This window comes from Henckelia pumila, chromosome 2, assembly GCF_033568475.1.
Source record: "Henckelia pumila isolate YLH828 chromosome 2, ASM3356847v2, whole genome shotgun sequence".
NCBI classification, from domain to species: domain Eukaryota; kingdom Viridiplantae; phylum Streptophyta; class Magnoliopsida; order Lamiales; family Gesneriaceae; genus Henckelia; species Henckelia pumila.
Window position 1 is genome coordinate 118,975,004 of NC_133121.1, and position 15,805 is coordinate 118,990,808.

The 15,805-nt window shown below is 29.6% G+C and overlaps 1 protein-coding gene and 1 pseudogene across 1 annotated transcript; one reads left to right on the plus strand and one right to left on the minus strand.

Moving 5' to 3' along the window:
- Positions 1–7,153: 7,153 nt before the first annotated feature.
- On the plus strand, positions 7,154–8,570 carry LOC140883991 (uncharacterized). The gene is made up of 2 exons (XM_073290640.1): positions 7,154–7,428; positions 7,755–8,570. Exons 1-2 carry the CDS (start codon positions 7,306–7,308, stop codon positions 8,358–8,360), a joined length of 729 nt encoding a protein of 242 aa, XP_073146741.1. The 5' UTR covers positions 7,154–7,305; the 3' UTR covers positions 8,361–8,570.
- Positions 8,571–11,373: 2,803 nt separating this feature from the next.
- LOC140881084 (lignin-forming anionic peroxidase-like) lies at positions 11,374–12,951 on the minus strand (annotated as a pseudogene).
- Positions 12,952–15,805: the final 2,854 nt, after the last annotated feature.

Sequence of the window (15,805 nt, forward strand, 5' to 3'; positions counted from 1 at the left end):
TATGTTTGTATAATTATATATCTCAATATATTATAAAACATTAATTAAGAATAAAAATATATCGAAAATAAAACAAGAAGCAGTCGTATCAATCCAGCCACAAAAGCAAATGCTTTGGGTAAAATTAAAGAAGAAAGTTAACAGCAGGAAGATTTAGGTCCGTGGGAATGGGATTGATCAATTTTTACTTTTTGAAATTTGACCATCTACATTGAAGTACATTAATCAAAGTCAAATTTTTTTTTAAAAAAAACAGTGACCGAGCCCATATATGATATAACAAAAGAAATCGTTAATAGCAAGTGCATATAAGATTTTGAACAATGTTACATTTACAACTAAATTTGTACAACAATTTTTTCACCACAATATCAAATCTCACGATACATTGAATGCAAAATCTCACGATATCATATCAAAATCTCACGAGATAATAGCAAAATATCACGACATAATTGTTGTAAATATCGTTGTACGATATATTGGTTGTACCTATAACATTATTCTTAGATTTTTATGTATCTATAGTATATATAAACATGACTTTTACTAACTTACGCATTCATTTATGTTATTGAAAGATAAATAAGTCGAAATCAAAATTAAACTTTTTATAAAAATAAAGAAATGATTTTTTTTATAAAAAAAAAAAGAGAGAAAAATAAACAAATAACATGAGCTTGGAATCTTTCGGCCCTTTTGATAAAGAAAGTCAACCGTAGGTCACCGTAGTCCTAACTTTGCTAACGTGCTCCAGAAGTACACCTGAACCCGACCAGCGGATCATTTTTTTTTTCTTCTTGTGGTCCTCTCATACACGTGATCTGCTGCAGCGTGCTCCATACATGATTAACATGCACCCTCTCACTTTAGTCAGATTATGATTTGATTCAGTCATTTTTTTAAAAGCAATATTCGTTACTGTTAGGTCAATGGAATTCGAATATCTTCACAATAATATAATATTGTATACTTTGTCATTTCTAACAATCATCCTCTCAAACGAAGTCCCACCAGGCGGACTCCCCTCAATTCGTCACCTTCAATGCGTTGAAATACATGAGTTATATATATATATATATATATATATATATATATATAGAGTTATTTGCATCAATCAGTCCTGTGAAATATTGAAAATGCACACTTCTCCCCTGTAAAATTTTAATAGGCATATTAAACCCAGACCTTTTAAAAAATTAGCATACTCGCGCCCTTCAGATGAGTGATTGTTGCGGACGCGCCCCTCATGCGACTGGACAAAGATTTTAAAAATTTTTTTGTACCAAATACCCCTGTGAAATATTAAAAATGCATATTTGACCCCTGTGAAAATAAATTTTAAATCTATTCAACCCTTAATACACAATTTTTATTAAAATAAAATATAATTATAAAATATTTAGCAAACATTTTTCATTTTATTAATTTTATTTTTAATTTATTATGATTATATAATTGTTTCTAAAAAATATTATTATTTTATCTTGTTATCATTATTTTATTAAACTTTCTTCTTGTTTCCTACTTCTTCATAAAAAATGCATTCATAAACGAGATTTAAATACCTAAAAGTACCAAAATATTAAATCAAAATGATAAATGAATGATAAGTACCAAAAATTTTTAATTTTATTTATTTTTATTTTTAAATTTTAAATTTTAAATTTTAATTTATAATTTATAATTAATTTATTTTTAAAAAAAATTATTACTTTATCTTGTTATCATTATTTTATCAAATCACTTCTTGTTTTCAACTTCTCTATTAAACATGATTCATAAATAAGGATTTAAATATCTAAAAATACCAAAATATTGAACCAAATGATAAGTTCATAAATGTTATTTTTTTATTTAGAATTATATAAGCATGTTATTTTTTTATTATTTATTACAAATTGTGCAACACATATTCTCGAAAAATTTAAATTTTGGTTCAATAATATTTAGTCCTAAATCGAAAAAACAATATGTTTGAAATTATAAGTTTAGTTCAATATTTTGATATTTGAAATTATTTAAATACTTGTTTATGAATGCATGCTTAATGGAAAAGTTGGAACTATGAAGTGAATTTAATAAAATAATGATAACAGGATAAACCAATAATATTTTTTAGAAAATAATTAATTAATGATAATACATTTAAAATAAAAAAAATAAAAATTAATAAAACAAAAAATATTTTCTAAATATTTATAATTGGATTTTATTAAAAAAAATTATTATGGGTTGAATAGATTTAAAAATTATTTTTACAGAGGTCAAATATGCATTTTAAATATTTCACAGGGGTATTTGGTGCAAAAAAAATATCAAAATCTTTGCACAGTCGCATGAGGGGCGCGTGCGCAACAATCACTTAGCTGAAGGGGCGAGTGTGCTAATTTTTTAAAAGGCCAGGGTTTAATATGCCTAATAAAATTTCACATGGGAGAAGTGTGCATTTTCAATATTTTATAGGGGTGGTTGGTGCAAATAACTATATATATATATATATATATTTGGATAACGTACGAATAGATAAATCAGCTCTATGTTGAATAAATATATGCTAGTTTTTCTTTAAAATAAACTTTTTGTTATATAATATTTCAAAAGATATAAAATTTGACTCATGTTTTACAATATTTGTTTTTATGGTTATATATATTTTAAAATTATTTGTACTTTAAATCGATTGAGATAATCAAATTTGACATATTATACATCTCTCATTATTTCATCATATTCTAATAAAATAGTTCACGAATTTTTTGTTAATTAGTCCACAAAATAAGATATATTTGAAGAGATATTGAAGAGAAAACTATGTGATGATATAATATATGTAACATTTTTGTGCTTGTATGTATATTCGAAATAAATTTTGCCCACCAGATTTAGATAGTGTTTGGGAGAGCTTCTAGGAAGCACTTCTCAGCTTTTCGTTAACAAAATTTCACAAAATTTCAAATTTTTGTTAACAGAAAAGCTGAGAAGTGCTTTTAAAAAGCTCTCCCAAACACTGCCTTAAAATCTCTAGTTACGCCCTGTATTCCACTATTAGGCTCAAACTAGAAGCATCCAAACCCAAATACGGTAAGGCATCATGTGCCAAGCGCGAATCAAATTCCACAATAACATTGATAAGATTGAGTTCCTTGATCCAACTGAGAGTCATTCATATACCCAAAGCTTCTGCTATATATATATGGTCGATAAAAAGAAGACAACCATGTATAGCAGAGAAGACAACATCAGAAGAATCACAAACAATACACCCAAATCTCATACGAGAAAGATCCCTAAAGACCGATACATCAATGTTATATTTGATAAAGTTGTTCGAGGACGGACACCAAGTTATTCTGTGCAGCTACATAGACGAAGATGAAGTGTTGTCAATCCCCTTATAGGCCATAAGCCATTTGATTATGTAAGTCCAATGTTGTATTAACACAAAGCCAGAAATATCGAACCATCCAAATTAGGAATGCTGACAAATAATCTATCGCAACCCATCATTTGGCATGGTGGGAGCATGCCGACCCTCACTTTGATGCATGGATCAAGATTTTACCAACTCAATCCTCCTATTTTATGCGATGGAATGGACCGATCCAAAGAGTTTTTCAAATTTTATCATGAATTTGGTAAGTGTGGGATGGGCCGGCCTACACTCCAACGACTTGGGATTTTATCGATCCATTTATTTTACGATATCAAACGAGATGACCCGACAAACTTAATCTTTTTAGAGTGAAAAAATTGCATGTTATGATAAGTATCAGAATCCGACTTCGAACAAATGTGGAGACTGGAGAGGCATTTTGATATGACTGATAATGTAAAATAATAATTAAACAGTAGCAAAAAGTTAAAAATTCAAGACATCAAGTATTTATTTAAATTATTTTAAACTAAATCATTGTATTGTATAAGTTTCATCCTATACCACTTGAAGGATTCCAAAAATTACGAAGACAACAGTGGTTCGGTTTACAACATTTAACGAACTTCTGATATCATTGGAAGAATAAATAAAATAACCAACTTGTCAATGAATGACTGATGATCATATTGTTTAGTGGGAGTTTGAAAAAACTTAAAAGCTCTTTCAAACAATTTATAAGATGTTTTAGAGTTTTTAAGTTTCGAAATTGTGTTTGGTAAATTATTTTAAAAACAATTTTGACAGCTTATAAGTTATTTTTAAAAAGTAAGGAGATAGATACTTTTTTTAAAAAAACTTATTTTAATATTTTATTTCTCTAAAAGATCCTTAAATATTTTCATAAATCTCCATCAAATCCTTCATCCATTAAATATTAAATATTATTTAAAAAAAATTACAAATCATATAAATTTTTCTAAAGTAAAATATTTAAATAATTTTATTTTTTAATACATATTTATTCTTAAACTATTTTCGTATACGTATAACTCGAAAAATTATTTTCATATAATTATACCATTTTGGTAATTTTTACAATAAAAAGATCTTATAATACCAAACATATCAACATTTTTAAGTTGTTTAAAATAAGTTTACACAAACACTTTAACAACTTATTTTTAAAATAATTTCTAACAACTTATAAGCTCGTAAAACAGTTTTTAAGCTCTAGGAGCTTATAAGCTCAATTTAATAAGTTTAGTCAAACACCCTCTTAGTATATATATATATATTGTTTTCATATATCGAGAAAAGTTTCCACTCTCTATCTTAGTTATGTGGTTGTCTTAGACTCTTCTCATATCATTGTTGAATCTGATGCACGGCTGGTCAATGAAGCGTTGAATAGTTTGGAGTCTGATTTTTCTAGATTAGGCTTAATAATAGATGATTGTAAAATCTTTGCTTGGGATTTCTCGTCTTATCAATTTGTTTTTGTGTATAGAACAGCGAACCAGGCTGCCTATGCTTTGGCTAGAGAAGCGGTTTTCATGCATGTCTGGTATGTTAGGAAGGGCTACTCCCTCTCCTACTTTGATTTCCTCTGTAATTTTGTAGGATTTGGTTTAGGGAGTGGAGTATTTGGTAGAGCTTCTACAAAGTGCTTCTTAGCTTCTTGCAGCATAGAAGTACTTTTGAGTGTTTGTTAATGTTAAATTTTGTTTTAGCTTCTACAACTTTTACCCAAAAGCAAGATGCTAAAATTTGATTCTTTTTTTAGCTTCTAGTTTTTTGTTTAAGTTATAAAATTACAAGTTGACATATATACCCTTAATAAACTTATCATATTGCATATGCTTATATTATTTTTTAAAATATTTTTAAAATTTTACATTATTATTAAAAGTATTTTTTAAAAAAATATTTTTTTAATTTTACATTATTATTACAAGAATTTTTTTAAAAAATATTTTTTAAAATGTTACATTATTATTACAAGAATTTATTTAAATATATTGCATTTTCATACATTTTTGTACATATCTTGTATATTCATACAAATTTTTTCATTTTTAATATTTTTATTTTTATTAATTTTATATATTTTTTCAATTATTCATCTTATAAAAATAAAGTATTTTTGATACAAAATTCATAATGTCAATTTTTTTTAGTGAGAGTATCAAAAATTAAATAATCAAATAAGGGTATGGTTGTTATTTAGTTAAAAAATTAAGCTTGGAAGCAATTATTTTTCAAACAATAAACTATAGCTTGTATTAGTTTTCAACTTCTATTTTCAAACATTCTCTACTTTAGTTTTTCATCAACTTCAAAATAATCTCTACTAGAATCACTTTTAAATAAGGAAAAGCTTTCCAAAAGTCAAAACACTCCATTAATGTTATTTGTCTTGGTTTCAAAAAAAATGTCTTCAACAATGTTTATATCAATGTTTTTAGAACCGAACCGGACCGACTGGTTCAACCGATTCGACCGAAAACCGATCGTTGGTCCGGTCCGAAATTACTCATAGAACCGGAAAATCAATCCAAAAACCTGTTCAACCAGTTTTTTCGAATGTTTTTATTTTCTTCGAAAATTAAAATTTTTTATTTTTGAAACTTTAAATTTTAAATTTTTTTATGTATATATACATGATTATTTGAAATTTTTACTTCATTAAAAAATTATTTTAATAATTTTTGGTTTTTTAAATTAAATAATTCATTATTTAAATAATTTATTCTATTTAAAATATATATTTTTTGTCTTTTTAATATATATTTTTGATTTTATAAAATTCAAACTATATTATTTATTATATTATATAAACGGTTTTCCGGCTCGACCGCCCGGTTAAAACAGTCTGACCGATTGGATATTTTTTTTTATGAAAACACTGTTTTATATATACCTTGGTTCATCGTCTCATTTATTTACTTAAGTTTGTGTTTATTTTTGCATAGATTAAGAAAGTTATTGAAGAGACAAGTTTATTGCACCAAAATTTCTTGTAAAATATTAAAAATACACGCTTCTTCCCTATGAAATTTTAATAGGCATCCCAGCCCTTAACCAATTGTAATAGTTGCACGTTTAACCTTTGCCACGACGATTTTGTTAAACACGCGCTTTTTTTGATTTTGCGCCAAAATAACCATTTTTTTTAAAAATAATACTAGGATTATGATATGAAAATGACATTCTTTTATTGTAATAATTTTCATATATATACTCAAACACACCATCCATATCAGAATACATAATTTTTTTCACAAATACACATAATGTATTTGAGTAAATATGAAAAAATACTACAATAAAATAAGGATATTTTCGGACTATAGACCTAATATTATACCATAGACACAATTTTTTCAAAAAATGGTTGATTGCGCGCTGCGCCGTAACAATGCGTGTTCAATAACACACCGTGGCAAAAGTTAAACGTGAAACAATTACAAAATGTTAAGGGCTAAGATGCCGATTAAAATTTCAATGAAAAAAAATATGTATTTTTAATACTTAAAGGAGGGTTTGATGAAATAAACTCAAATAAATAATATCAAAAAATTTGAAACGGGAGGGCAAATAAGTAACTGGACATATTAAATTGAAAACAAGATAAGAAATAGCACAGCCACGTCAACGATCCACGTGACAACGTCGCTGGAGAAATTGAACCCTTAGATGAGAACCCAGAGGCGAAGCCCTAGCCGTTGGATGTCATTCAGTTCTCCATCTAGCTCCGATTTATGGCATCCTTTTAAATCCCTTCCTACAGACCTTGTTTTTATCCCAATTTCTTCACCTTCCTACAGTTCCCTTCCGTCCGGTGAGTACTGTTTCTCGCCCAATTCCCGTTTTTTCTTCAACTACAGCTCAAATTTTTCTGGGATTTTCGAGTTTCGTCTGTGAGTATGGCGGCTGAGGAACAGCAAAGTTTCAATCCCCAATTCGCAGCTCAGGCTCAGGCTCAGGCTCAGGCTCAAGCTCAGCCTCCGACTCAAGTTTTCCCACCCGCGCTGCCTCAATATCAAGAGGTATCACTTTTATAAAAGCCTGCATTTTTCTTCAAAATATCTTTGGGATTTGTGATTTCATAATTTTTATGTCATGCTTTCTTCCCATTTCCTTTTACAATATGGAAATTAATTCGGAAGTTCAATTTATATTTTTTTGTCAAGCTTCGTTCATATTCATCGGCCAGCTTGAAAGCTAATGAAATGATATTTTACATCGCGTTTTCTGCAATTCACACGTTACTTTTTTCAGCTTCTTTCCACTTTTTCAGATCACTTCGGACACAAATTTCTTTTAGCTTTACGATTGGTAAGTGTTTCTTCAAAGACGTGGAATTGTTTTGCAGATGATCTTAACAGCAATTGAAGAATTGAACGAGAAGAACGGCTCCAACAAGACTTCCATCTCCAAACACATAGAATCAACCTACGGGAATCTCTCACCAGCTTACTCCAGTCTCCTCACGCACCATCTCAACAGGATGAAATCTTCCGGCCAGCTCGTCTTTTTCAAGAACAACTACCTCGTACCTGACCCCAATTCGCCACCTCGCCGCGGCCGCGGGCGTCCCCCGAAGCCAAAGGCTCCGATTCCTCCAGGAACAGTCCTATCACCGCCGCGTCCCCGGGGACGGCCCCCCAAATCCCGTGATACTTCCGACCATCCGCCACCCCCTAAACAAAAGCCAGCTTCTGCAACAACTCCAGTGTCGGGGAAAAAACGCGGGAGGCCGCCGAAGATTGCGGCTGGGCAGGTGCCTTCCGTTATCCCTGCTCCCTCTACTACTGCAGTAGTAGAGCAGCGGCCCCGTGGCAGGCCGCCAAAGGCGGCGGCGGAGCAGGTGACTGCAGTTATCCCTGCTCCTGCTCCCTCTACTACTGGAGGAGAGCCACGGGGCCGTGGCAGGCCGCCGAAGGTGAAACCGACTGTCGCAGCGTCAGTAGGGGCTTGAGTGAAATAAGTTGAAAAGGTTTGGGGGGATAGGTGCTAATTTGTTGGTCTGGTTTCGGTATTTTTTTATGTTTCGTTTTTAGTACTTGTAGTTTGGGTTAATTCTGATTTAGGATGGTGAGAGCCAGCGGTTCTTTGTTGTAACCTTTGCTGTAAATTCAATGGAGTGGTATTGATGAGAGGCCAAAAAAACATTATTTTTTAATTAATGGATATATTCTCTTTTATTTATTCAGTGAAATATGTAGTTGATTATTTTCCTATTTTTTATTTTATTAAATAATTCGGACGAGTTATTGATATTAAATTCTTTGGATATTAACATTCAATTATTACACTCAATTAAGTTACTATTACTTTATTTCACTCTCTTATACATAATTATACTATGTTTTTGCAAATATACACACAAAAAACTACATTAAATTTTTAAGCATCAATTTATTTCGCTAGCATTTGAAATTTGTTGTCTATAAATGAAGCTAAACCAAGATAGAAATAGTCTAGGTATCGGTATAAATTATCTTAGGTGGTGTTTGAGGTTGTTTATAAAACCATTTTTGAACTGTTGTGTCACACAACGCTCAAAATGTTTCTAAAAATAATACAAACACTGCTTTAATCTATCTTTATCTTTCTTTAATTTAATATTCCCTCCGTCTCAATTATATTGTTTATGTTTTTTTTTATTTGTCCCAAATATATAGTCATATACCATATTTAGTAATATTTTTTTACACTTCTTTACTAATATACCCCTATTAACTACATTTTGAAAATTGTGCAATCATTTTTTAATATATTAAATAGGAATAAAATAGGAAATTTAATATAAAATTTGCTTTCTCTATACATTTTTATTAATCTGTGTGAAAATCCAAAAAATACATTATATATGAAACGATGGGAGTAATATCTAACCTGAAATTTGAATTGAAGGTAATAAACATTGATTGGAATCCTACCAAATTTATTTTTGGTATCACTGCGCTTTTGCTTTTACTTTGAATTTGGCGTGGTTGCCTTGTAACATTAAAAAAGAAAGTGCCTTGGAAAATGTGAATTTTTCTGTTTGTTTGCATTCTTTAATTGGGCATGGCAAAAGATGCTACGGTAGATAATAAAGTTAAAAAGAAGAAGGCAAAAAAAAAAAGGTGGTTGTGAAATAAATAGAATATGGTTTAAAATAAAATATTCATTTTATATTTTTGACCTTTGTATATTGAGTAATATGAGTCTAAAATATGGCATTCTACTATAACTTAACCACGAGTTGGGTTTTCATCAATAAAGTTCTAGAGGAAATTGTAGCAAGTCCATTTTAAAATGGTATCTTTAAAAAGAACCTTCTCTGATAAACATGATTAAAAATTTCCTTACACAATTAATTATAATGAAATATTGATATTTGATTTTCTACTAAGAATTTTATTTTATTTTATGGCAAATACTCAATAATTTTAAGTCGAACATATTATTTCTTGTTGTGGTGAAGTTATAACTACATACACTGAGGTGTGATTCGAACATTTGTTTATTGGATCTAGTAGGGGTGGGTATGGTACGGTATACCGTACCGAACTACGATACCGTATATCGTACCGTACCATACCGGTATGAAAAATTTATATCGGTATCATATCCAAAATTCGGTATATCGAATTATCGTTATACCGAATTTTCGGTATGAAAAATTCTTATATCGGATATCGTGTCGAAAATAAAAAAAAATCGATATACCGTGAAAAATTTTTAAAAAAAATTTCGATATATTCGATATACCAAAAACAAAAAATTTATATATCGATACCAATATCGAAAATTTCGATACGATTACTTTCGAAATCTCTCTTTCAATGTAAATTAAAAAATAATAATAGTAATAAACAACTTAGGATTCCCACGACAAAAGTTTCCAACCATCAATCATCATTGTCCAATTTCTTTTAATTAATATATTCAAAAGTTTTAAATTAATCAGCTGAATTATTTATATATTGTGAGAGCGATTATATTAGAATTAAAGGGCATGGCTAGTAATTTCAATATTTAAAGGTCACACATTTAAGTGTTCCATTGCATCACATCATATACATTATTATTTTTTGGTTTACAAATTATATATCATGGATTATGTAATCAACATAGTTGACTAATCAGATATAAGTATTTTGATCACTATATAATTGTTTTAAAGTAATTAATTAATGCAAATAAAATTTCAATAATATTACCAAAAAATTGTCAAAATATTATAATTTAGAGCGTCATGGTCCCTCATTTTTTCAATGTCAAATTACCCAAATTTGATTTAACATTTATTGTTTTTTTTTTAAAAAATTTAATATCATAAACTTATCATCACATTGCTGTTATAAAAAACTTAAAGTATATAAAAATAATCTATATACAATTTTTTATTCTAACTAATTAGATTTTTTTTACATTTTTTATTTATTTATTTATTTATTTATTTATTTATTTATTTATTTATGCATTGTATGCCAAGAACACTATTAAATATGTATACACGTGTGAGTTGAATTGCGCCTGTAGCCCTCAATATATGCATGTTATTCAAATATAAAAATGGAACAATCATGGAATAAAATTAAATTGGATTATTCGTATTTATTTTCCCCATATTTTACGAATATTTATTTTTAAGGGATAAATGTGAAATATATTTAGAGGAGGGAAACTTAATTATTAATATTGCAAAACACCCAAATTAAATTTGTCAATGAATAATAGCCAGAAATCACGTCAATGTCAATTCCTGAGTTTATTATTATAACTATTTATTTAAAATAAAAAATAATAAAATTATTAAAATAACGGCAAATCATTGTTCTAGGTCAAAACATTGAATTGACATCTTCAACTATTCCTATATTAATTCCATTAAATATAATTAATGAATCAGTATATATAAAACCATACATATATAGTTTCATTCAAGAAATAGCATTAATAATGATAAAAATTAGGAAGACGAAGTTGTTTTTATTACAAACCATGGAACAAGCTCTTATTCATTTTACAAACCATTTGAAAGTGGCCGGATACAAACACAGGGGAAGTATGAAAATCCTATACGTACGTATATGTGTATGCGGAGAGCTAGATGAACTTAATTAGTTGATGGAGCTACAAACCTTTCGGATGATTCCATTTGTTCCGAGTAGCGGGGAAATATCACTCATTTTGACCATGGCACTCGCAAAATCATCCTCGAATGTTTGAGGATTACTGCTGTATTCGGAAACAATACTGTCTGCATCCATTGTTGAAAAGAACTTGATCCGAGTGAAGAAGTCCTTTTTGTTGTACCAAATTCTTGTAGTAGTTATTATCAAAGGTACCTGGCGTCACCAGATCCAGCGGCGCCGTGTTGTTGTCGCCGCCACTTTGAGGGCATCCCCGTCTACGTGTGCTGGCGAAGCCGGGATCTATGCGCTCGGTTCCGTCGTTGCTGTAGATACGAGCTCGGAACGTGATGCATCGAGCTAGGCCTATTGTATGTGCTCCTGCACATACAAATATATAGATTTGTTACTCACTACATATGATGATTAATGAATGTAACACATATATATTTAATATTTAATGTCGTCGTATTAGGCGTGACCATCATTGGCCGACAAGGAACTATATATGCAAAAGGGCGAGGGGTGGTTAGATAATCTTGACCTTGTACCGAAGAATAATGATTATACAATTATTTTTCCATATCTAGTGACCATTAATTTTTTAGCAGCAAAACTCGTATGGTTAGAAGACTACATATATTTATATATTTTTGCATGGCGAGATTGAATATATATATATTATTACCTGATAAGGCTACCATCTCTCTTTCATTAAGTCCTTTATTTGCAAATCTTGATATAAGAACGTCAAGATTTGAAGCAGGGCCAGGAAGATCCGAGTTTGCTTGTGCACGATTAGCAGTTGTTGAATCCCTTCTCCCAAGTTTCACTTGCCATGTTGGACCTCCAACCTTTAATTAAGTTAATTCATATTTATATATAATAAACGTTAATAATTTTGATTGTCAATCGATGCATTCATTATACTATATTATATCTGACCCAATTAAACGTACAAATTATATATATAGAATAGTACTTACGAGAACTGATGAATCGCGGGCGGCTACCGCGAGTACGTCAGCACAAGAAACGACTCCAGGACATATAGCCTCGACAGCACTCTTAGCAGCTTCAATGACTTCAAAGCCTCGCACAGAACCAACGTTAGGGAAAGCAGTTCTCTCACTTTGACTGGCCGTCTCATCGAGTAGGAGCGACGCGTCGCATCCCTGGACGAAGCAATCGTGGAAGAGGAGACGAATGATGGAGGCCGCCATGCGACGTTCTCTGGACACGGCTTGTCGGATGGAGTTTTGGATGGTAGTTAGTGCATTTGGGCACGTTGTGGCGTAAAATGTTGGGGATAATTGTGCTTGGCATGACATATTGTATAACAAAAATACAAGTGAAATAAGTTTCAACAGCTTGCCAAAAGAACTCACGGAAACCAACATGATTGAAATCTTTTTTTAGATTTTTTTAAAAAGATTTTATTAGAGAAAAATCAAAAGATTATTTGATGATGGATCACAAAGGGTTTAGGCTCTGAATTTATAGGGAAAGAAAGAGTTGTACTTCAATTCGGCTATGTACAACGCGTATATAGTTGATTTTTTTTAGAACAGTATTTTATTCTTTAATCACTTTTACCTAATTTCCATTTTGAAAATTACACTGTTAAGGTGGCTACGTTGAAATGCATGAATTAACACTTTAATTTATGCAATTGTAGATAGGCTCTACAATTAATATAAAATATTATTATCTTTGAATTGATTTTCGTTTTACAAGTTACAACTCAAACGTATATAATTAAGTATGTTATTATAGATGGTACGTAAATGTAGAAATACAAGTGTTTAGAGACACGACAAAAAAAAATTATCAACAAGTTTATTATTTAATTTCTTAAATTTTATTCAAACTAGCGAAAAATGCACACGCTTTACGTATGCAAAAAAGAAAATTTTCATATTTATATTTTTTTAAAAAGTAAAACATGGAGGAGTGGAAGGAATTTAGTGGGTAGTTGCTAGGAAAAGATAAATATGAAATAAGTAATTTTGGTGTCTTCAAGATTGTTATTATAATGTACTCATTTTTTCTATAATAGTATAGATTTCTTTTGAGAAAAAAAATGTATATTGATAGATATTAATTATTATACATCAATGATCATATATTCATATGCCTTTTGTTTTTTGTTTTTCTTTAAAAGGAATGGTCCTGTAAGTTTTATTTATTCAACTTGAAACTAAAAAACACAAAGATTGGAGTTTGGGAGTTTTCTCCACTAAAGAGCACTACTTCTTGTTTGGACAGGACTTGTTAAACACATTCCAAACATAATCATAATATTTTCACTTTTCCTTATCTAATTTTAATTTGTTCTGCTAATAATTACATTATTTCAGTCTTTACATAATCATTTCAATTTTTCTTATTTTCTACATATCATGTTAACGTTCAAAGTTTATATCCAAAATTAATTACGTTGAATACGTGCTGTAAAACTCTGCTAAAAACCTTTTGAGGATCAATTGAATCGGAACTCGAAATACCAACCAAATAGCACATATAACCTTTGGGTTCAAATGTTTCTTGAATTATAGACATTTGATTTGCTTGTTTAATTTGCTTAATTTGTGCAAACTTAAATGTTAAGGTCTTCTCAGTACGTAAGGAATAAAAAATGAATTGTCTCGTATTAAAAAAAGAGTAAATAAATTGGTGTGGGAACTTGCAGTTGCGCAGCTTATTTCTACATCAATTAGTTTAATTTGGTTTGATTTTTTATTTTATTTTTTTTGAACAAATCTTTGGTTTGAATTTTCATCCCATTCAACTATTCAAGGGCATCATTTGAACTTTGTTTAGTTCTGACTATGGATTTGGGCATTTTGTTAAAGTCTTCTTAATGACAATTTATAACCAAAGCATTAAATAGAAGTTGGAAAAAAAAAAAAAAAAACACACACACACACACACACACACATATATATATATATATATATATATATTTTTTGGACATACTCAAATAATTTATTATTATATTATTTTTTACTTATACGACTTATGACTTTGGACAATAATTATATCATTACAAGCTTAATATTTTTAATGACATTATAATTCACAGCTTAATTATTATTTTGGACGTGCATTAGATAAATTTTATGATAATACAATAGTCTACAAATCAGATTAATCAAATAAATGACATTGAATATATACATATATATAATATCTGTCATACCAAGTACCAACACACTCCAAAAATATTGATAGAAGAAATCAAATTTCTGATTATTTATCAAAACGTTCACTTATTTCACCACGATAGACACTCCGTAAATACAAATAGTAGCTTAATTACAAGTTATCACATAAAGAATCAGGTAATGGAAGTGTTCGGCAGACTTTTTATTGTACGTGTGATGTAACTCGATTTAAAAAGTTAAAACAAATTTTACATTAGTTTTGTTATGTATAAGTTTTAGAAATTTATGTATAATCTAATGATTATAATAAAATATCTAATTATATGGTTTAAACTTTAGATTCTTTTAAAAAAACATATCAATTTAATTGATACGAAGGTCATCATAAGTTTTTCCCTGGGGTGGGTACCTGCCCGGTGTAATAAATATAAAATTTTTTCGTCTCCTAGGAAGTGAAATTTACACACCAGCAAATTAACTAGAAAACTTGTTAGTGAGGCGCCGGAGAATTCTCTGGCGCCGTCACTCCGATACTTAAGTCAGACTAAGATGTATGAAACAAGCTTAGGAATTTTGAAAGAAACTGAGTGTGTATCAATTAAAATTCGATTCCAATATCCCTATTAAAAATCTAGTTACACTCAATGATATGTGATTGTTAAAGTTATAAACTCTTTCGAGCTATATAATAATTAACAATGTATTTTTTAATGATCCTATTTAAAATTCTCTATCCCGAGCACCGAATTACAAATAAATATGACAATTCAATTCGAGACCAAGCAATTGAAAGATAATAATTTTTAGAAAACACATTTAAATTATGGGAATTCAATCACATAAAAATCAAAAAGTAGAAGTTCTACACCAATTCATCTACATCATCCTCTAGACTTAGAAATTTAGTAGATAATCAAAATAGTGCAAAAACAAGTCATGTTATTCAAACTAGACATAATTCAGAATTTAATAAGCTTAAAAGAAAAATAACAAAGCCGAAGATGCGTTTCTGTTCCCAGGTAGTGCAACCTTCAACTCCGTTGATGACAAATCTTCAGTTGTTTTTTCACAAGTTAGTGCTCTAGTTTCTCAATCTCTCTTGTGCGTGTATTGTGCAATTCTCAGTATGC

What these genes read in the sequence shown, in the direction of transcription:
- LOC140883991 (XM_073290640.1), top strand. Translation starts at nt 7,306, where the DNA reads ATGGCGGCTGAGGAACAGCAAAGTTTCAATCCCCAATTCGCAGCTCAG. An exon ending in CGCTGCCTCAATATCAAGAG is followed by an intron (nt 7,429 to 7,754) that starts GTATCACTTTTA and finishes ATTGTTTTGCAG; the next exon opens with ATGATCTTAACAGCAATTGA.